Below are 22,912 nucleotides of genomic sequence, written 5' to 3' on the forward strand. Positions count from 1 at the left end.
CCGATATCAGGATGTTATCGTGTTCAGACATTGGTCTGCCCATTTGGCATTGAAAAGAAATGTCTTTGCTCGAAGAAGTTTCAAATGAAGAAGAGATAATGATAAGTGATAAATAACAAAACTTCATCAAAATCATTTTGCCCATCCATATTTACAGTTTTAGTAGTAACTGCTCAAAAAAACTCCCTTTATGTCCTACTCTTCTATCAATTCTGTTCTTCCAAGAGTTGATCCCTACCCTTTCTAAACCAAATACAATTTAGTCTTTCCCCTTCTCCAGTTGATCAAACTTTACCCCAGTCAGCTAAACAAAAGTCCTGATAGCTGAGCAAGCATATACAGAAATTTTCAGAAGGTGAAAGAGGCGTGAGGAAATAAAGAAAAGCTATGAATGCTAACGCATTAATAGTTTTGTCCCTGATACCTTGATAAACATAAACTAATTGTGCTTTTTTTTTTTCCTGGTTTAGCCAAGACTGGTAAAACTGAGCCAAAACATGTGAAGTTCATTCAAGATGAAACCACTTCAGTTGAAAGAAAGAAAACTAGTTTTCCTGATGTTGTTTCAAGAAATCAACCACAAACCCTTGTCAAAATCCAAAATCTTTTTCTTGATCATTATGTACAAGAAAGAGTGACTACTAATTCAATACCCAGAAAAACTTTTAAGAATGTCTATTGGCACATTCCAGAGACTGCCACTGGTTCCATATTTTTTCCAACCTGTCATTCAGCCTCAAGTCGAGTTTTTGGGAAAGAAACAAGACAAATGAAAAGGTCAAGAAAATCAAAAGACAGAGCATCAAAAATAAAAAATTTTTATTTTGGTGACATGTTCAAAGACATTCTGTTTCTCTCCTCAGAGTTCTCCAGACTTCCAAGTACCACTTCCCTAGCTATTCCTCCCAAACCCGAGGAAGTTCACTCTGAGTATCTACCTTTATCTACCTATAGTTTTAGGCAATCTCTGATAGGTCCACACGCAACAATGCCAAGCCCTGTTCCAGGATTTAGGCGTGCTAAAGCAGAAAGACGATGGGCTAAACACTTAAAACAAAATACTGCCATGGTACTAAGTATTACTCATTTTCCAGGCTTCATGTCCATACCAACACCAGTTTTGCCAAGAAAACCTCGAAGACAGTCTTTGTTAGGTAAATCCATTCTGAACATGGTTTGTAATAATGGGATCAAGTAGAGCAAAGGGGAGAGAAGGCATGCAAAGGGTAGTTATCCCTTGGGTTTGCAGCTTTGGATGATGGGATCACTTTTTGCCTATATATTCAATATATGAGCCAGAATGCAATAACAGAGGTACTGACCTTGAAGGTCTTCCATGGTCAAACTGGGTGCTCTACCCAAATGGTGGTAGTGGGTAGTGGGAACCAGATGAGGGAGTTCAAAGGATCAGAAAAGTCAATATAAAAGAGCAGTGAGAATGAACAATCATTCAGAAGGTAATCTAGATGAACTTTAGAAGCAGAATGCCAACGCTGATGGATGCCTTCATGGACACATTTCCATGAATAATACAAATTCATTAAAAGATGAATAATTATAATGAAATCATAACACCCTTAACATGAATTTTCACAAGAATCCAAAAGTTGGTTCATTTTTTTCTTTTTTCTAGAAACTCATATAACAGAATCCGAAAATGTAGAAAGTACTCCAAGGCAAAGCATGCCAAACCTGCCTGAAGGTAAATGCTATATCATTCTTTAAAAAACTGCATATAAGTTTATCTCTCTATAAAAGTATTCATGATTTTGTGTGTTGGTGTATGTGTGTGTGATTCACATGTATGTCTCACCTCATTTTCAGCTCTTTAGGCCATTTAGTCAGTAACTATTTTTTTAAAATATTGACTATAAACCAAACTTTGTACTGATGTTGGGAACATAAAAGCTCAAGTATCCTTATTCTGGGTGGGGCAGATAAACATGAAATAATGAAAAGTAACTACTCTCCAAGTGCCAGGCACTATTCTAAGTGCTTTGACTTTAGCTACCAAGCAGAAACAAATGAAAAATTATCTTTAAAGAAAATTACATCATCCTAGACTCACATTATTTCTACAAATAATTTCACAAATACAGTGAATAGTAAACATTTCATAATTGTGAGGCACACAAAGAAAGAGACAAAATGAATGAGAACTATCAAAAAAGTAAGCAGTAAAAACATGCTCACAGGAGATCCAGGTGTTAGAATTATCAGATACAGATTTTTAAATAACTTGAAGACTTTTGGTCTGTCTACAATTGAGTAGCTTGTATTGGACAAACCCTCCCACCAAAATCAACTATTACAGCTGCCCAAAATATATAAAATAGCTACTGAAGGTATTGGAGAGTAACCATTATAGGCCTGACACGAGCGGCTACAATCTTTGCAATAAGGGAAGCTCATAAGTCAGCTCTGCCTCTATCTTGGCTTTTGCCTGAGGTCATTTGTGGTGTTAAAGAAGAGAGCACAAGTAGAAAGGGGTAGTATTAACTGAGTTGAGGAGATAGCCATCAGACCTCAGGGCTGTCAATATAGCTGGGGCTTGAGATGCAAAATCTCAGAGAGGAGAAAAGTGAGTCCAAATGTCTGCATACATATCTGCTGATTTCTAATCTGTGCATATGCAGGATAAGACTGGCATGTATCAGCTGATATTTTCTGCTATGAAACACAACAGAAACTATCAGCTGAGATGCTAAAGAATGAACATATATTTTCATAGTGGCATGGAAGACAGTTATTGGAATTAAAGTTCTGCCAAAATGTAGGGGCCTTGTAAATACACTGGGCTTTCAGTTGAAGATCCAGAGGACCCATGCATTAGAAATAAGGATGATGTTTTAGAAAAAGGCACAAAACTAAAACAGATTATACCTAACAAACTCAAAACCAATCTTTAATGAATCAAAGTGATACTCTTTGCCTAATCAAAGAAAATTTAACACTTGCTGGAGAGACATAACGTTATCCTGATCCTTTAAAAATTCTCATCCACCATGTCCAGCATTAAATTTAAAAAATCACAAGGCATCCTAAAAACCGGATAAAATGTCTGAAAATCAGTTGAAAGAAACAGACAGTAGAAACAGAGCCATAGAATCAGATACTGAAGTTTTCAAATGAGGATTTTAAAATAACTGTGACTACTATGTTTAAGAAACTAAAGAACACATTGGAGAATTTTACTAGAGAACCAGGAGTTTTGTTTTTAAAAACAAGAGTCAAATAAAATTCTAGAATAGAAAAAATTATCTAACAAATTAATGATTCAATTAGTGATTAAACATAGAACACTCCAACTATAGAACTCTTTTTTCTGGTTTATTTATTGTGAAATGATTACCACAATAAATTAATATCTATCACCCCACATTTTTCTTGTTATGAGAATTTTTAAGATTTCAAATATACAGGACAGTATTGTTAACTATAGTTAACAATATAGCAACCGTTGGACTCTCTGAGCTCACTGTCCCTCCCTACCACTACAGAATGGTAGTTCTGTACCATTATCTGTGACATAAATTAACTTCTCAGTCTCTTCCGCATCATAAACTGAAACAAGTCATGCTGCTACTTCTGATTTATTCGGTTTGTCCCACTCTGGTGGTTCCCTCTTTGAAAAATTTCAGGTGAGTTTAAGGGTCTTCAGATCCTTCGGAGATCCATCAGGGAATTTGTACTTACTTCTCCACCTCCGTCTCCTTCATTTCCACTCAAAAACCAACTGCTTGGGCTTACTCCATGAGGATAGGTGAGCTGGGAGCAGGCCACAGCCTTAGGTCTTAAGTCACTTTCCTTTCCTTCTTGCTCCACTCTCCCAAGACAAGGACTCTCTCTATCATATCACACGTCTTTCTGCTGCAGTTAACTTTTACATCTATTGATCTGAAATGGGCACACAGGGCCTATTTTAGAAACTAGAAGCTGAACATTGTTTTCTCTGGTCTAGGATGCATTATATCCTTTCGTTGAAGCAATGGCATAAGAATTACTGAGATTGTAAAATATCATGCTGCAAATAATGCAGCAAGAATGGCTGTGAATATAAAATTTATGTTACAAAATTTCAAAATATTTTCCTGCTGCACTTGGGTGTATACTTGGAGAGGACATTTTTGATGGAAGGTGAAACCCACAAGGGTCATGATAAAGTAAATTTAGATGATCTCTGTTTGGCTAACTTCTGAGTTGTTCGGATTTTGTTCTTTTCTTGTGTGGGGTCTTCAAACTGAGGGAAGGAAGCTGAGTTACAAAAGGCACTTGAAATATGCATCAAGATGGTATTAGGAGAAAAAGCAAGGTTGTTCCTTGGGAGGTGATCTCTCTCTGACTTATGATCATATGATGTCCTTTATTAGTTTTATGAAGCAAGAACTTGCTTATGTAAATTAATAAAATTTTTAAAAATATTTTTACATATAACACAAAAAGACTGAGATTGATGGAATTTAACTTATCTAGATAGAAATCTATAAGCATGTGGTTTTCTTTTTGAAAGACGATTGTACTAATATTTGAAACACACACACACACACACACACACACACCCCACCCTGTTTAGCAACCAGCTGAGATTGGGTGGGTGAAGGTTATGAGGAATCTCTTCCAGAGGATTTACACAGCTAACCTATTTATTATGACTCACCGTTATGATAACATAAATACTTTTTAACTTTCATTCTAAGTGCTAACACAGTTGAGTCTCATGTTTTCTTTTGTTTACTTAGGTATCATTAAATCTAGAAAACCAGAGGAATCACAGGCACGTCTCATTCGTGGTGGAGGTCTGAAGACTATTAATGCAACACGATATGAAACAATAATAGCCGTGACCAACCTTGCCATAGTAAACTGTCAAATATATGGAAGAAATGCACTTAATCTTAAGGTATGCTAGATCTTTTTAATGGCAACTTCTTTTTGTATTATCAATTCTTTTTGCTTTAGGTTTCTTAATTTAGGTCAGTTTCCATGTTATTGAAGGGATCTTTCCTGTTGCAATAGAGATTTTCCAGGAACACATTAAGATTTATCTCTAAACCTATGTCCTAGTTTGCCTTCATTCTAGTTTCTTAAAATGTTAAGATCCAAAGCAACTGGATGTTTTTCATTATAATGTTTTTTCATTATCTAGCATGATAAGAAAATACCTCTAATAGTATTCTGAACCCAGTTCCACCATGGTGGGGGGAATAGTTTCCCCACACCGTCAAGCAATTCTCAGACACCAGTTGGGTGTCCTACAGTTCAACTCAATTCTGCCACTACCTAGAGCTAACACCAGATTCCGTAGGTAAAATGTTCAGTCCCTCAAGAATGCCTTCCAGCTCAGAATGCCAATCACAAGCCCAGGTTGTTACTTGCACTTCTGACCACTGCCTATAAATTAGACGTTCCCATAATCCTCTCCCTGGGTTCAATTAACTGGCTAGAGTAGCTCTGAGAACTCACGAATCCCATTTACTTACTAGATAACTGGTTTATTACAAAAGATATTAAAGGAATTAAAGGATATGAGTCAACAGTCAGATATAGAGATACATAGGACAAGGTATGGAAAAAGCTTCCATGCCCTCTTCAGGCATAACTCTCCCCAAATCTCCATGTATTTACCAACCTGGACACTCTCCAAACCCTGTCCTCTTGGTTTTTATGAAGGCTTTATTACATAGGCATAATTGGTTAAGCCCTTGGACTTTGGTGATTGAACTCAATATCCAACCCCTCTCCCCTCTCTGGAGGAGGGGGGAGTTGGTGAGGCAGAAAGTGCCAACCCTCTAATCACATAGTTGGTGTCCCTGGAAACCAGCTTCCATCCTTCAGTGCTTTCCAAAAGTCACCTCATTAACATAAACACAGTTGTAGTGGAAAGGGACTTGTTATGCATTTCACCTTTATGGCTCTGAAGTGATTTCAGGAACTGAGGACAAGGGATCACATAGAACAAAAGATGATCCCATTGCTCTTATGTCTCCAGAAATTTCAAGAATTTGGGGAACTGTGAGCCAGGAACTTTGAATGAAGACCAAATATATATGAGAGATATATTTTGGTCATCTGAGTGACCAAATACAGATTCTTTTGAATTAGAATATCACAATCTCTAACACATTCTATGTTGTCAATATAACCTAGATGCCAAAGGAACAAAAGACACCAAAGAAAACCACAGAACAACACCCCTTATGAAAATAGATAAAAATCCTTAGCAAAATACTAGCAAACTGAATCAAAAAATTAAAAGGATTATATATAATAACAAAGTGACATTTATTCTTGAAATAAAAGGATGATTCAACATAAGAAAATCAATCGAGGGTGCCTGGGTGGCTCAGTTGGTTGAGCGACTGCCTTCGGCTCAGGTCATGATCCCAGAATCCTGGGATCGAGTCCCGCATTGGGCTCCCAGCTCGGCGGGGAGCCTGCTTCTCCCTCTGACCCTCTCCCCTCTCATGCTGTTTCTCTCTCTCTCTCTCTCAAATAAATAAATAAAATCTTTAAAAAAAAAAAGAAAAGAAAATCAATCGATATACATTAATGCATAAAGGGAGAAAACATAATCATCTTAATTGATGTAGAAGAGGCATTTGACCAAGACTTAGTTCTTTAAAAGGATTAATAAAATTTCTAAATCCATAATATGATTGGTGAAGGAAAAAAGGAAGAAAACCCTAAATACCAAATTCAAAATAAAAAAAGGGGAAATCACCACATGTCTCACAGACATTAAAATAGAAGATAACAAAACACTCAGAATAACCTTTTCCCAGTAAGTGCCACGGCTGTGATGAAATGGAAAAATTCCTTGGAAAACACAACTTGCTGAAACAGGCACAACAAGAAATAGAACACCAATACAGTTTTGTGCCTGTAACAAAATCTAATTAAAATTTTAATTAAGAGCCCCTTCACACAAAGAAAGTTCTAGGCCCATAGGAACTTCCTTGGTGAGTCTATCAAACATTTAAGGAAAATAACACCAGTTCACATGAACTCATTTTATGATGTCTATTAAACTCCCACACAAAAGCCAGACAAGGATATTATAAGAAAGGAAAATTATAGACCACTATTTTTCATAAATTAAGTGTAAAAATTCTCAACAAAATATTAGCAAATCAAATTCAGCAATATCAAAAATTAAAAATGAAGGATAATGTATCATGACTAAATGAGGCTTTCACAAGCAATTTAAAGTTGTTTTAATATTTGGAAAGCAGTGTTATTCTCAACAATATCATCTCAATAAATTAAAAAACTTGACAACATTCAACACCCATTTAAGATGAAAGAAAGGGGCACCCAGTGGCTCAGTCCCTTAAGCATCTCCTTTGACTCAGGTCATGATATTGGGGTCCTGGGATGGAGCTTCCTTTCGGGGTTCCCAGCTCAGCAAGGAGCCTGCTTCTCCCTCTCCCTTTGCCCCTCACCCCAGCTTGTGCTCTTTCTCTCTCTTTCTCTCTCAAATAAATAAGTAAAATATTTTTTTAAAAAGATGAAAGAAAACAAATATACCTCTAAGTAAACTAGGATTAAAGGAAACCTTTCATAATTAAATAAAGGGTATCTATGAAAACTTGGGAACCAGCATCATACATAATCAGTTAAGGATTGAATACTTTCTCCCTAAGATTAGGAGCAAAGCAAGAAAATTTTTTATTTCACTTTTATTCTACATTGTAGTGATGATTCTAGCCACTTACATTAGATAAGGTATATTGGAAAGGAAGAAGTAAAACTATCTTCATTGGCATACAACATGATTGCTTATGTAGAAAATCTTAAGGAATCTCAAAAAAATCCTACTAATTAAGTAAATTTAGCATGGTTGCTACATTTACACCATAATGTTCTTTATCACAGAGGGATCTAATCCAGGGTCACATGTTGAATACAGTTGTTTCAGTTTCTTTCAAGCTGGTGTTTCCAGCTTTCTTTGACTTTCATGACTTCGAAGCTTAAAAATCACAGGCAAGTTATTTTGAAAAATGTGCATTATTGTGTATTTGTCTTATATTTTCCAATGATTAGATATAGGTCATTCACCTTTGGCATTAATATCGCAAAAGTTTTTTTTAATTCTATCATATCACGTGGTGCATGATTTCAATTTATCCCATTACTAACAGGGTTTACTTAGATTACTTGTTTAAAGTGGTATCCTCAGAGCTTCTCCACTGTTACTCTTTTCCCCTTTGTACTTAATGTGTAAAAATTATGCAAATAATCTTATTTCTCATCAAATGTTCAATTATTTATTAATTTACATCATTGTTTCATGTCATGAGTATAATCTGTTACACCGTTATTTATTTTTATTCTGAAGTTGTCCCAGATTTCCTTAGTAAAAGCCCATTCAAGTTGGTTTCTGTGTCCTTTCGACATTTCCTGTCATGTGCTGTGGCTGGTATGGGGGATCCCAGAGCGCTCTGAGCTGGGGCTACCCTGGTGGGACAGCTGGAGCTGAAGTGGGCATGGGCGGAGGTGGTCCTAGGATTCTTTGTATAGAGGGTCCTCTGACAGGACAGCTGAAACTGAAGTGGGTGCAAGCCAAGCGGTCCTATCATGCTCAGCACAGGGTCACTCTGGTAGGGTGGCTGGAATGGAGATGGGGCACAGACCAGGGTATACTGGGGTGCTCTGTGCAGGGGGTGCTAGTGGGGTGGCTGGAGCTGAGGCAGGGGGTAGGCTGGGGGTTCCTTGGGATGTTTTGCCCAGGGAATACCCTGGTAGGGCTGCTGGGGCCATAGTGGGCATGAGCCAGGAAGTCCCAGAGCACTCTTCACTAGGGCTGCCCTGACAAGCCATCTGGAGCTAAAATGGTGCAGACCTGGAGTGTTCTGGGGTGTTTTGCACCTGTGTCACCTTGCCTTGATGGCTGGAGCTGTAGTGAGTACTGACTAGGAATGTCCTGGTGTGTACCATCTTGGGGCTACCTTAGTGGGGTGGTTAGGGCTGGTGTGGGCTAGGGGCTCAGGGCTCCCTGAGACAAGCAGACTCACTATGGTGCCCAGACCCTGCTCCTGTCCGCTCTATCAAGGTGGAGAGGAAATATTAAATGTGGTGTTCACCAGCCCCTCTGACACAGAAAGAGTTCCAGCAGCTCCCCCACCATTTGGCAGAGTTCTAGGGCTGTGTCTTTTATATTCTAGTTTCTCTTTTAAACCATGGCTTTTTCTCTGTGCCTCGGTAGATTGATCTGCTCCTGGTCCCTCACTACCATCCCTCCCCACTGCAGTTCCAGAGGCAGCGTGGGGGGTGGGGGTTCCCTGCCTTACCGTGTCTCCATCGCTTTTGATGTTCTCTGCATGGTCTGTCTTCTGTTGTGCAGAAGCCATTCAGTCAGCCCTCAGTTTTTCTTCAGGAGGAATTGCTCTATAAATAGGTGTAGATGGGGTGAGTGAATGGAAAATGTGAGTTCAGGATCTTTCTATGTCACCATCTTGGACCAGAAGCCTCAAAAGTGCTTTATTTTAACCCAAGCTTCAGTCTTTACAGAGCTTTCCGGTTAACTTTTTCTCTTAGGGCTGTGGCCTTTCAGCCCTTTCATACCAAGTCTGAGGCCTCTTGCCCTTGGTAAGCCATGAATTCCAATTTTTATCTCTGTAGCCCTATTAGACTGGCTAGCATTCTTCTCAACTTCTTGTCCACAGCTTGTGATTAGGCAAATGACTTAGGGAGAAAATTAGTGTTCTGCCTACCACCCTGAGAGTCTCTTCCTTCTAGAAGTTTGGCTTATTAAGTCCTAGCTACCTTGGTAATTCTCCAAGCATTTATTGTGTTGTGTTTGTTGACCTTTTTGGTTTTAGTGAGAAGGTTGGTTTGAAATATGGTTGTTAACCATTAGGAGAAGTGAATAATCAGATTATCTGGTTTTGAAGGGAACTACTTTATTTTTCTTTAAAGATTTTATTTTTAAGTAATCTCTACACACAACGTGGGTCTCAAACTTACAACTCCGAGACCAAGAGTCACATACTGTATTGACTGAGCCAGCCAGTTGCCCTTTGAAGTGAATTACTTTATTCATTCATTTATTCGTTCGTTCGTTCTTTCATTCATTACATGGGACTTGAACTCATAACCCTGAGATCAAGACCTGAGCTGAGATCAAGAGTAGGATGCTTAACCAACTGAGCCATCTAGATGCTCCAGGAATGAATTACTTTAAATCAGAGGTTGGTGAGTTTTTCTGTAGAGGGCTGGATAGTAAAATCTTAGTCTTTGAGGGTTGCATGGTCTCTGTCACTACTCAACTCTGTTCTGTAGTGCAAAAGCAGCTATATATAATACTTAAAACTTATGAGCATGGCTATGTTCCATTAAAACTTTACTTAGAAAAACAGGTGGCAGAGTGTAGTTTGCTAATTCTTGATTTAAATGGAGAAAGAGTGTAGCTTATAAAGAGTTGGGTGGAGCTAGTGAAGAAAAACTTTATTTCCACAGCCATTAATATTATTTTAAAAAATATTTGACTCCAGAGTAGAATCCTGAACTTTGTGGGGGGTGATATAAAAGAATTAAATGTCATAATTCCTGATCTAGTTCAGGGCCTTATTAAAAGAAGCAGACTTTAGGTGACGTCGAGTTGCCATGGCCAGCTACCTGTACGGGCAGGGCTGCCCAGGAGCTGGAGGACAAGCACCCGGAGCCCCTCCGGGCAGCTACTACCCTGGACCCCCCCATGGTGGAGGGCAGCATGGCAGTGGGGTACCCCCCGGTGGCCATTATGGAGGGGGGTCCTGCCCCCAGAGGCCTTATGGACTGACTACCAGCTGGTGGGGGACCCTATGGACACGCCAACCCTGGGGGACTCCCCTCTGGAACTCCAGGAGGACTATATGGTGGAGCAGCCCCAGGGGGCCCCTATGGTCAGCCACCTCCGAATTCCTACGGCGCCCAGCATCCTGAGCCTTATGGACAGGGACCTCCTCCAGGTGGCGTTCCTCCCAATGTGGATCCTGAGGCTTACTCCTGGTTCCAGTCAGTGGATGCCGATCACAGTGGCTACATCTCCATCAAGGAGCTGAAGCAGGCTCTGGTCAACTCCAACTGGTCCTCTTTCAATGACGAGACATGTCTCATGATGATAAACCTGTTTGACAAGACGAAGTCAGGCTGCATTGACGTCTGTGGTTTCTCAGCCCTGTGGAAGTTCATCCAGCAGTGGAAGAACCTCTTCCAGCAGTATGACCGGAACCGCTCCGGCTCCATCAGCTACACGGAGCTGCAGCAAGCTCTGTCCCAGATGGGCTACAACCTGAGCCCCCAGTTCACCCAGCTCCTGGTCTCCCACTATTGCCCGTGCTCCGCCAACCCCGCCATGCAGCTAGACCGCTTCATCCAGGTGTGCACCCAGCTACAGGTGCTGACGGAGGCCTTCCGGGAGAAGGACACAGCCATGCAGGGCAACATTTGACTCAGCTTCGAGGACTTTGTCACCATGACAGCTTCTCGCATGCTCTGAGCCAGCCCCTCTGGAGAATGGAGTGTACCAGGGACCTTTCCTGGCTCCTGAGAGTGGGAGAGGCCTGTATTTTCCTGCCCCTCCTAGAAAAAGATTCTCCCTTGCCTGATGCAGCGCTGTTTTTTCTGCCCCTCCTTTTTTCCTGCCCCTCCTAGAAAAAGATTCTCCCTTGCCTGATGCAGCGCTGTTTCCGAAGAGGGCTGGGAGTCTCCCCGTCACCAAATCATGGGGACCTGGGCTGAGGCCACACAGGTAGTGGCCTGACCTAAGAGAGGCCTGGAAGTTGAACGTCCTTAGAGCCCTGAGCATTTGAATGGCCCAGCCTTGCACCAGGAGCAGGAGATGTCAGTCACTGCTGTGGAGTGAGTAGCATCAGTCAGCTGGGCTCCAGCCTTTGGCTGTCCCTTCTGCGCCCTGACACCAGCGGTGAGTGTTCATCTGCCTCTTGCCATTAGCACCTGAGCCCCCTCACCCATACCGTCTTGTCCGATGAACCCAGTTTCTCCAAAGTGGAAGCTAACCAAGCATGAGAGAGGTTTGTCCGAGGGACCAAGTGGCTTGGGTTCCACCAGCCCCATGCCCCAAATCTGCGCGCATTGACTTCTCGCTGCCTGGGTGCCGTCCCTGCTCAGGGAGCTCCGACAGGCTGCTCTCTGGGCATCCTTGGCTAGGCTCCCCCTCTGCAGCTTGGACCCCTCCCTTGCCTGCCATTCTCTGCTTGGCTTTAATCCCCAGGGGACAGGTGCCACCTCCCACTGCCAATGCTCTTTTTTTATTTGTGTGTGTGTGTGTGTGTGTGTGTGTGTGTGTGTGTGTGTGTTTTTCTTTCGGGGCCAAAAGTTCAGTGAAACTGTAAGCTTCAATAAAAGGACAAAACTCTGAGGGAAAAAAAAAAAAGAAGCAGACTTTATATGAACAAAAATTTACACAAAACAAGTATACCAATTAATCTAATACAGACCCAAGATATAAGTACTTAAGGTTGCTAGAGCAGTTCAAGAAATTAGGAAGGGGTCGCCTGGGTGGCTCAGATGGTTAAGTGTCTGCCTTCGGCTCGGGTCGTGATCCCAGGGTCCTGGGATTGAGCCACACATCTGGCTCCTGGCTCAGCAGGGAGCCTGCTTCTCCCTCTGCCTCTCCCCCTGCTCGTGCTCTCTCTCTCTATCTCTGTGTCTTGAATGAATAAATAAAATCTTTTTTAAAAAAAGAGAGAGATTGGGAAGGACTCCATATTCTTAGTGATTAGTTTTTTCCTTTTCTTTTTAAATTTAATTTTATGTTACTTTATTTTTTTATTATTAACATATAATGTATTATTTGTTTCAGGGGTACAGGTCTGTGATTCATCAGCCTTACACAACTCACAGCCCTCACCATAGCACATACCCTCCCCAATTTCCATCACCCAGCCACCCCATCCCCCCACCCCCCTCCACTCCAGCAACCCTCAGTTTGTTTTCTGAGATTAAGAGTCTCTTAGGGTTTGTCTCCCTCTCTGGTCTTATCTTGTTTCATTTTTTCATCTCTTCCCCTATGATCCTCTGCCTTATTTCTCAAATTCCACACATCAGTGAGATCATATGATAATTGTTTCTCTGATTGACTTATTTTGCTTAGCATAATACCCTCTAGTTCCATCTGTGTCATTGCAAATGGCAAGATTTCACTTTTTTGATGGCTGCATAATATTCCATTGTGTACATATACACCACATCTTCTTTATCCATTCATCTGTTGATGGACATCTGGGCTCTTTCCATAGTTTGGCTATTGTGGACATTGCTGCTATAAGCATTGGGGTGCAGATGCCCCTTCAGATCACTACGTTTGTATCTTTGGGGTAAATGCCTTGTAGTGCAATTGTTGGGCCATATGGTAGCTCTATTTTCAACTTTTTGAGGAACCTCCATACTGTTTTCCAGAGTGGCTACACCAGAATGCATTCCCACCAATGGTGTAAGAGGGTTCCCCTTTCTCCGCATCCTTGCCAACATCTGTCGTTCCCTGACTTGTTAATTTTAGCCATTCTGACTGTTGTGAGGTGATATCTCATTGTGGTTTTGATTTATATTTCCCTGATGCTGAATGATGTGGAGCATTTTTTCATGTGTCTGTTGGCCATTTGGATCTCTTCCTTGCAGAAATGTCTGTTCATGTCTTCTGCCCATTTCTTGATTGGATTATTTGTTCCTTGGGTGTTGAGTTTGATAAGTTCTTTATAGATTTTGGATCCTAGCCCTTTAACTGATAGGTCATTTGCAAATATCATCTCCCATTCTGTTGGTTGTCTTTTGGTTTCATTGACTATGTCCTTTGCTGTGCAAAAGCTTTCTATCTTGATGAAGTCCCAAGAGTTCATTTTTGCTCTTGCTTCCCTCCCTTTGGCACTGTGTCTAGGAAGAAGTTGCTGAAGCTGAGGTCGAAGAGGTTGCTGCCTGTGTTCTCCTCAAGGATTTTGATGGATTCCTGTCTCACATTTAGGTCTTTCAGCCATTTTGAGTCTATTTTTGTGTATGGTGTAAGGAAATGGTCCAGTTTCATTCTTCTGCATGTGACTGTCCAATTTTCCCAACACTGTTGAAGAGACTGCCTTTTTTCCATTGGATATTCTTTCCTGCTTTGTCAAAAATTAGTTGACCATAGAGTTGAGGGTCAATTTCTAAGTTCTCTATTCTATTCCACTGATCTATATGTCTATGTCTGTGCCAGTACCATACTGTCTTGATGATTACAGCTTTGTAATAAATCTTGAAGTCCGGAATTGTGATGCCACCAGCTTTGCTTTTCTTTTTCAACATTCCTCTGGCTATTCGGGGTCTTTTCTGGTTCCATATATATTTTAGGATTATTTGTTCCACTTCTGTGAAAAAAGTTGATGATATGTTGATAGGGATTGCATTAAATGTGTAGATTGCTCTAGGTAGCATAGACATTTTAACAATATTTGTTCTTCCAGTCCATGAGCATGGAAACTTTTTCCATTTCTTTATGTCTTCCTCAGTTTCTTTCATGAGTATTCTATAGTTTTCTGAGTACAGATTCTTTGCCTCTTTGGTTAGATTTATTCCTAGGTATCTTATGGTTTTGGGTGCAATTGTAAATGGGATCGACTCCTTCATTTCTCTTTCTTCTGTCTTGTTGTTGGTGTATAGGAATGCCCCTGATTTCTGTGCACTGATTTTATATCCTGCCATTTTATTGAATTCCTGTATGAGTTCTAGCATTTTTGGGGTGGAGTCGTTTGGATTTTCTACATAAAGTATCATATCATCTGCAAAGAGTGAGGGTTTGACTTCTTCTTTGCTGATTCAGATGCCTTTTATTTCTTTTTGTTGTCTGACTGCTGAGGCTAGGACTTCTAGAACTATGTTGAATAGCAGTGGTGATAGTGGACATCCCTGCCGTGTTCCTGACCTTAGGGGAAAAGCTCTCAGTTTTTCCCCATTAAGAATGATATTCGCTGTGGGTTTATCATAGATGGCTTTTATGATACCTAGGTATGTACTCTCTGTCTCTACACTGTTAAGAGTTTTAATCAAGAAAGGATGTTGTACTTTGTCAATGCTTTTTCTGCATCTGCTGAGAGGATCATATGGATCTTATCCTTTCTTTTATTAAGGTAGTGTATCACATTGGTTGATTTGTGGATGTTGAACTGAACTTGCAGCCCAGGAATAAATCCCACTTGGTTGTGGTGAATAATCCTTTTAATACACTGTTGGATCCTATTGGCTAGTATTTTGGTGAGATCCATCCATGTTCATCAGGGATATTGGTCTGTAATTCTCCTTTTTGGTGGGGTCTTTGTCTGGTTTTGGGATCAAGGTAATGCTGGCCTCACAAAATGAGTTTGGAAGTTTTCCTTCCATTTCTATTTTTTGGAACAGTTTCAGAATAGGTATTAATTCTTTTTTTAAAAAAAATTTTATTTATTTATTTGAGAGAGAGAGAATGAGAGATAGAGAGCACGAGAGGGAAGAGGGCCAGAGGGAGAAGCAGACTCCCTGCTGAGCAGGGAGCCCGATGCGGGACCCAATCCTGGGACTCTAGGATCATGACCTGAGTCGAAGGCATTCACTTAACCAACTGAGCCACCCAGGCACCCAGGTATTAATTCTTCTTTAAATGTCTGGTAGAATTCCCCTGGGAAGCCATCTGGCCTGGGCTCTTGTTTGTTGGGAGATTTTTGATTATTGCTTTAATTTCCTTGCTGGTTATGGGTCTGTTCAGGTTTTCGATTTCTTCCTGGTTCAGTTTTGGTAGTTTATATGTCTCTAGGAATGCATCAATTTCTTCCACATTGTCTAATTTGTTGGCATATAGTTGCTCATAATATGTTCTTATAATTGTTTGTATTTATTCCACGTTGGTTGTGATCTCTCCTCTTTCATTCATCATTTTATTTGGGTTCTTTCTCTTTTCTTTTTGATAAGTCTGGCCAGGGGCTTCTCAATCTTATTAATTCTTTCAAAGAACCAGCTCCTAGTTTCATTGATCTGTTCTACTGTTTTTTTGGTTTATATTTAATTGATTTCTGCTCTGATTATTATTTCTCTTCTCCTGCTGGGTTTAGGCTTTATTTGCCGTTCTTTCTCCAGCTCCTTTAGGTGTAGGGTTAGGTTGTTTATTTGAGACCTTTCTTGTTTCTGGAGAAAGGCTTCTATTGCTTTATACTTCCCTTTTAGGACTGCCTTTGCTGCATCCCAAAGATTTTGAACAGTTGTATTTTCATTTTCATTTGTTTCCATGAATTTTTTTTTAATTCTTCTTTAATTTCCTGGTTGACCCATTCATTCTTTAGTAAGATGCTCTTTAGCCTCCATGTATTTGAGTTCTTTCCAACTTTCCTCTTGTGATTGAGTTCAAATTTCAAAGCACTGTGGTCCGAAAATATGCAGGGAATGATCCCAATCTTGTGGTTGAGACCTGATTTGTGACCCAGGATGTGATCTATCCTAGAGAATGTTCCATGTGCCCTAGAGAAGAATGTGTATTCTGTAGTTTTGGGATGGAATGTTCTGTATATATCTATGAAGTCCATCTGGTCCAGTGTGTCATTTAAAGCCCTTATTTCCTTGTTGATCTTTTGCTTAAATGATCTGTCAATTTCAGTGAGGGGGGTGTTAAAGTCCCCTACTATTACTGTATTATTGTTGACGTGTTTGATTTTGTTATTAATTGGCTTATATAATTGGCTGCTCCCATGTTAGGAGCATAAATATTTAAAATTGTTAGATCTTCTTGTTGGATAGGCCCTTTAAGTATGATATCTAGTGTCCTTCCTCATCTCTTATTATAGTTGTTGGTTTAAAATCTAATTTGTCTGATATAAGGATTGCCACCCCAGCTTTCTTCTGATGTCCATTAGCATGGTAAATGGTTTTCCACCCCCTCACTTTAGGTCTGGAGGTGTCTTTGGGTCTAAAATGAGTCTCTTGCAGACAGCATATAGATGCGTCCTGCTTTTTTATCCAATCCGATACCCTGTGTCTTTTGATTGGGGCATTTAGCCCATTTACGTTCAGGGTAACTATTGAAAGATATGAATTTAGTGCCATTGCATTGCCTGTAAGATGACTGTTACTGTATATTGTCTCTGTTCCTTTCTGTTCTATGTTACTTTTGGGTTCTCTCTTTGCTTAGAGGAACGCTTTCAATATTTCTTGTAGGGCTGGTTTGGTGATCACAAATTCTTTTAGTTTCTGTTTGTCTTGGAAGCTTTTTATCTATTTTCAATGAGAGCCTAGCTGGATAAAGTATTCTTGGCTGCATATTTTTTTCATTTAGTACCTGAATATATCATGCCAGTCCTTTCTAGCCTGCCAGGTCTCTGTGGATAGGTCGGCTGCCAATCTAACGTTTCTACCATTGTAGGTTACAGACCTCTTGTCCTGAGCTGCTTTCAGGATTTTCTCTTTGTCTCTGAGATTTGTGAGTTTTACTAGTAGATGTTGGGGTGTTGAGCTATTTTTATTGATTTTGAGGGGGGCTCTCTGTGCCTTCTGGATTTTGATGCCTGTTTCCTTCCCCAAATTAGGGAAGTTCTCTGCTATAATTTGCTCAAATATACCTTCTGCCCCTCTCTCTCTTCTTCTTCTGGGATCCCCAATTATTCTAATATTGTTTCACTTTATGGTATCACTTATCTCTCAAATTTTCCCCTCATGATCCAGTTGTTGTTTATCTCTTTTTCAGCTTCTTTATTCTCTGTCATTTGGTCTTCTATATCACTAATTCTCTCTTCTGCCTCATTTAGCCTAGGAGTTAGAGCCTCCTTTAAAAAAAAAAAGAGATTTTATTTATTTATTTATTTAATTAATTTATTTTTAAGATTTTATTCATTTGATAGAGAGAGACACAGTGGGAGAGGGAGAGAGTGTACAAGGAGGGTAAGCAGCAGGCAGAGGGAGAGGGAGAAGCAGGCTTCCGCTGAGCAGGGAGCCCAATGTGGGGCTTGATCCCAGGACCCGGAGATCATGACCTGAGCTGAAGGCAGACGCTTAACCATCTGAGCCACCCAGGCGCCCCTAGAGCCTCCATTTTTTATTGCACCTCATTAATAGCCTTTTTGATTTTGACTTGGTTAGATTTTATTTCTCCAGAAAGGGATTCTCTAGTATCTTCTATGGTTTTTTCAAGCCTAGCTAGTATCTTTATAATCATTTTTCTGAACTCTAGTTCAGACATCTTACTAATCTCCATATTGACTAGGTCACTGGAAGTTGGTACTGCCTCTTATTCTTTTTTTTTTTTTAGGTGAGTTTTTCCATTTTGTCAATTTGTCCAGGGAAGAACAGATGAACGAGAACAAAATGCTAAAATGGTAACAACAACCCCAGAGAAATACACACTAAACAATCAGAAGAGACCTAAAACCAGGGGGAAATGAAAAAAATATATATATGATCAGGCTGGTGAATAGAACAGAGCCATACACTAGATTTGGGGTGTATTTTGGTCAGTTAGAAGAAACTGCATCCCAAAATTTTAAAGAAAGAAAAACATATACACACACAAAATAACGTTAAATACAATGAAGGGATAGAATATGACTGTAAAAATGAAAACTAAAAAAGATTTTGAAAAAGGAATTGATAAGATAAGAAGTTGGTTGAAAAAGGAAAGAAGAAAAATTCAAAAAGAAAAAGATAAAGAAAATTTTTAAAATTAAAGTTGAAAGAATAAAGAAACAAGAAAGCTGGGGTGCCTAGGTGGCTCAATCCTGAAGCGTCTGTCTGCCTTTGGCTCAGGTCCTGATCTCAGGGTCCTGGGATCCAGCCCCACATCGGGCTCCCTGCTCAGCAGAGAATCTGCTTCTCCCTCTCTCTCTCCCTCCCCCTACACCTTCTCTCAAATAAATAAAAGTCTTTTTTAAAAAATAATTAAAAAAAAAAGAATCATGGGGGAAAAAGCCATGAATTCTATGTGCAGTATTCCCCTAGCCCTGGAGTTCTGTTTTCATTGATCGGTAAACTTGGTGTTGGCTGGCTGTTTGTGCTGATCTTCTGGGGGAGGGGCCTGTTGCCATGGTTCCCAAATGTCTTTGCCGGAGGCGGAATTGCCCTGCCCTTTCTGGTCCGGGCTAAGCAAGCTGCTCGGGTTTGCTCTCGGGAGCTTTTGTTCCCTGCAAGCTTTCCGTACAGCTTTGGAGGACGAGAGTGAAAATGGCAGCCTCCCAATCTCCATCCCAGAGAAGCCGAGAACTCAGGGCCCCACTCCTCAGTGCGCCCCCAGAGAAAGGCAGTAAGTCACTCCTGTCTCCCCGGTCTCCAGCTGCACTCCGTGCTCACCCGGCCTCTGGCACCCGACCCCGTGTGGAGTCTCCAAACCCAGCAGATCCCTGCGGTGCGCTCCCGCGCTGCTCCTCCCAGGGGAGAAAGGGGAGTCTCCCCGGATCTGCCGCTTGTTGGGTCCCTGCTGGAGGAGCAGTGGCCTGACTGGGCCGCAGATCACAGTTTATGGCAACCCCGAGCTGAGAGCCCACGCCTTGGCTCCGTCTCTGCAGCTGGCTTCCCTGCTCCGATACCTGGCAGCTCTGCCGCACTCAGGCTCCCCCGGTCTTTCTGTGACCCCGAGGGTCCTGAGTCCACACTGTCCGCGAGGGTTCCACCCCCCGCTTAGCCACCGGAATGACGTCCCTCAGAGGAGCCAACTTCTAAAAGTTCCGATTTTGTGCTCCGCGGCTCTAGCACTTGCCAGAAGTGGCCCAAGGAGGCCCCTCCCCCGCCGTCTATCCTCCCGAATATCACCTCCGATTCACTTCTCCGCACGTCCTACCTTCCAGTAAGTGGTCGCTTCTCTGTTCAGAGAGTTGCTGCTATTCTTTTCTTCGATCTCCTCTTGAGTTTGTAGGTATTCAGAGTGGTTTGATAGCTATCTAGCTGAATTCCTGGGACCAGATGAAATTTAGGTCTCCTACTCCTCTGCCATCTTGGACCACACTCCTCTTAGTGCTTAGTTCTACACAGCCTTTACATGATAACCACAGCAAACAGGTTTTATGATGGGATGGTAAAAGAGAGATCCGGGGTACCTGTGGTGGGCCAGCCTCCTAGTGAAGGTCCCTGGGATTACATGAGGCAACATCAAGGTTCTGGATACTCATTCAGCCAATATTTATTAAGAACCCACCATGTGCCAATGGTAAACTATGTATCTTACTATATAGCAGTATGCAAAACAGAAGAGAATACCTATTTCATGGAGCTTATTATACCTTAGTGGGGTGAGACCATACATATATTTGTACACAGTCTGTCCTGTGATTATAAGAACTATGAAGAAAAATAAAGCAAGTGACGGGACAGGCAATCATCACTGGAGTGCTGGTTTGAGAGGTTGCTATTTGTCATAGGTTGGTTAGGGAAGGCCTCTCTGGTCAGACGGTGTATGAGTAGACAGCTGACTCTATGTAGGCCACTGATGAGGTGAGACTGTATAGTTCATGGGACGAGATGAGGAAAGAACTTTGCAGGCAGAAGGAAATGTAAAGGCGCTAGCTCCCTGAGTGCACTAAGTGGAAAGAATAGAGACTATGACAGACACATTTCTACTATGTAAGTGCAGCACTAGTTCTGCAGAGAAGTGTTTATGATAGGAAAAAAGAATGCCTACCTTTGTCTACATACACATTTAGAAACAGTAATACTTTAATAAAAGGTCAGTCTTGAAACCAGTACTATCAACTTCACGGTTCTTTAGCCATGAGCCTTTCATTCTTATATGGTAGGCGGCATAGCCTAATGCTCCTGCAACTATGTCCCCCATCTCTGCAAGCCAAGGTCTGTCTGATTCTCCAACAGTGGAGGGCCTTGGTCCATTCACTTGACCACTACTGATCCTATGACCCTTAAGAAACAAATGTTTCAGTTTTCCTGGAATATTAAAGATACTGGGGGCACCAGACAGGTCTTAATCAGTTCTGACTGCTCTGACAAAATACCATTAATTTCTCACAGTTCTGGCAGAGGTGGGTGTCAGCTGATTTGTTTCCTGCTTAGAGGTCTCTTGCTCACACCTACTTTCTTCCTGTATCCTCACCTGGTGGAAAGAAAGAGCTCTGGTCCCCTCCTCTTCTTATAAGGGCACTAATCCCATTATAAGTGCTCCACTCTTAAGACTTCATCTAACCCTAATTACCTCACAAAGGCCTCACCTCTAGATGCCATCACATTGGGGTGTGGGGCTTCAACATAAAGGTTTGTGGGCAGTGCAAACATTTAGTTCATATCAGGGCATAATTCTCCTCAATCAGAATTGGCATATTTAAGCAAGAAGTTTTAGATAGATATTAGATTAATATAAAGATAACAGAAATAGAAGTAGAAACATGAAAAAAATAAGATAAAAGAGATAATTAAATATAAAATATATTTACTTACATTTCAGCATGCAAGGGACACTCCATAAATGTTTGCTTGTGGTTAATCAAAATAATTCCTGTCACACATCTAACACTAAACTTATTATATACATGAATACTTAGCAGTGTTTCTATTTTGTTTCTATCCTTTCCATATTTAAGGAATTATTATTATGGCAGAGTAACATAAATGAATGGAAGGTGAGTATAGGTTTGCTAGTGTATTGTGTCAAGCACTGTCACTCAGTTATGTGCTCATTTTTTTTTTTACTTTTGTATAAAATATTTTGTGCATTGTTAATTAACCTCTTATCTCTTGTCACTTTCTTTTAGGGCTTTTTTATCACGAAATGTCCAGACTTAATGATTTTGGCTTCCCAATTGATATATCTTAACTTATCCTTTAATGACATCAGTTACTTTCCCACAGAAGTGAGTCCATTTTTATCATGTGAATATCGCACTAATTTCTTATTAATAATAATTATAAAAAATAGACACTTATGATACCCTGGAAAAGAGTAAAAAAAGAGATAGATGATACAGCTGATCAATGTTCCTTTGCTGATTCTACTGCATTAGTTCAAATGGTTTATAAAATGTACCAAATAGAGATCTGTGGTACTTTATCATTCTACTCATGTTTGTTTCTCTTTGCTGTTCCTCAGATACTTTGTCTTAAAAATTTACAAATACTATTACTGAGAAATAATCCTATCAAAGAAATCTCTTCTGAAATTCAACAACTTAAGCTCCTTAGAGTTTTCAGCATTGCCTTTAATTTGATTACTACTCTTCCACCTGGGTAAGGTCCATAGCCTGAGATTATGAGCACAGAAAACAAAGAGCTTATAATTTAGAAAGAGATCAATTTCCCTTTTGAAAACGGGCTAGCAACGTTTTTAGCCATTGAATGATTCCCATTCTCTTCCGATTAGCTGATTTGCTTCTTATCATTGTGTTAAAAAGTAATCCTAGCAGCTACATAGATGGCAACTAATGCGGGGCTAGTGAATGCTCATCTAGAGATTCATTATTTGAGTATGGATTAAATGAACACAAATCACAGAAGGAGGCTCAAGTGAGAAACTTGCACTGATCCCTTGACAGCCTTTATATATATGGAAAGGACACTGCATGTGGAATTAGGAAATCTAGACTTTTATCTTCAAAATTGATAATGATCTCTTTTGTCTGGAGAGTCACTTAACCTTCTTGGTCTCAATTTCCTAATCTATAAATCAAGAAATTAACCAGTATGATACATAACATCCTTTAATAGGAATGTTGATATTTGGTTTTAAAAGAGATGGAATTTTTCCAGACATATGGACTGGTAATTATTTTTAATTCCTAAACCAAAACCTTAGCCAAATGCAAAACAAGATACATCTTTCAGGTTAGAGTTTAACAAATTGAATGTGGGTTAAGGGCAAAGGGACAGGGACTCTTAAATAGTTGAACAACATTTTGTAAAGAAGATTCTCATAGTAATTAAGGAAACGCATCAAAATTCACTTATAAAGTTGTTCACCCAGCATTGTTTATATTTATCAATCCAACAAATTCTA

At 40.4% G+C, this 22,912-nt stretch overlaps 2 protein-coding genes and 1 pseudogene across 4 annotated transcripts in view; 2 read left to right on the forward strand and 1 right to left on the reverse strand.

Annotated features, from left to right (window-relative positions):
* Positions 1 to 9,310, reverse strand: part of LCP1 (lymphocyte cytosolic protein 1) — a 100,583-nt gene extending 91,273 nt beyond the window's left edge. Inside the window, exon 1 of the mRNA XM_035726654.1 lies at positions 9,291 to 9,310. The gene's annotated coding sequence lies outside the window, so the exon portion shown is untranslated. The remainder of the gene's footprint in view (positions 1 to 9,290) is intronic.
* Positions 1 to 22,912, forward strand: part of LRRC63 (leucine rich repeat containing 63) — a 45,140-nt gene that overhangs the window by 9,401 nt on the left and 12,827 nt on the right. For all 3 annotated transcript variants that reach the window (XM_027589374.2, XM_027589377.2, XM_027589375.2), the window contains exons 3-7: positions 471 to 1,154; positions 1,634 to 1,702; positions 4,740 to 4,900; positions 21,675 to 21,773; positions 22,010 to 22,146. In XM_027589374.2, coding sequence (XP_027445175.2) covers positions 471 to 1,154; positions 1,634 to 1,702; positions 4,740 to 4,900; positions 21,675 to 21,773; positions 22,010 to 22,146 — 1,150 coding nt within the window. The remainder of the gene's footprint in view (positions 1 to 470; positions 1,155 to 1,633; positions 1,703 to 4,739; positions 4,901 to 21,674; positions 21,774 to 22,009; positions 22,147 to 22,912) is intronic.
* On the forward strand, positions 10,606 to 11,479 carry LOC113919743 (annotated as a pseudogene).

Source organism: Zalophus californianus, chromosome 3 (assembly GCF_009762305.2).
Source record: "Zalophus californianus isolate mZalCal1 chromosome 3, mZalCal1.pri.v2, whole genome shotgun sequence".
Classification (NCBI taxonomy): Eukaryota; Metazoa; Chordata; class Mammalia; order Carnivora; family Otariidae; genus Zalophus; species Zalophus californianus.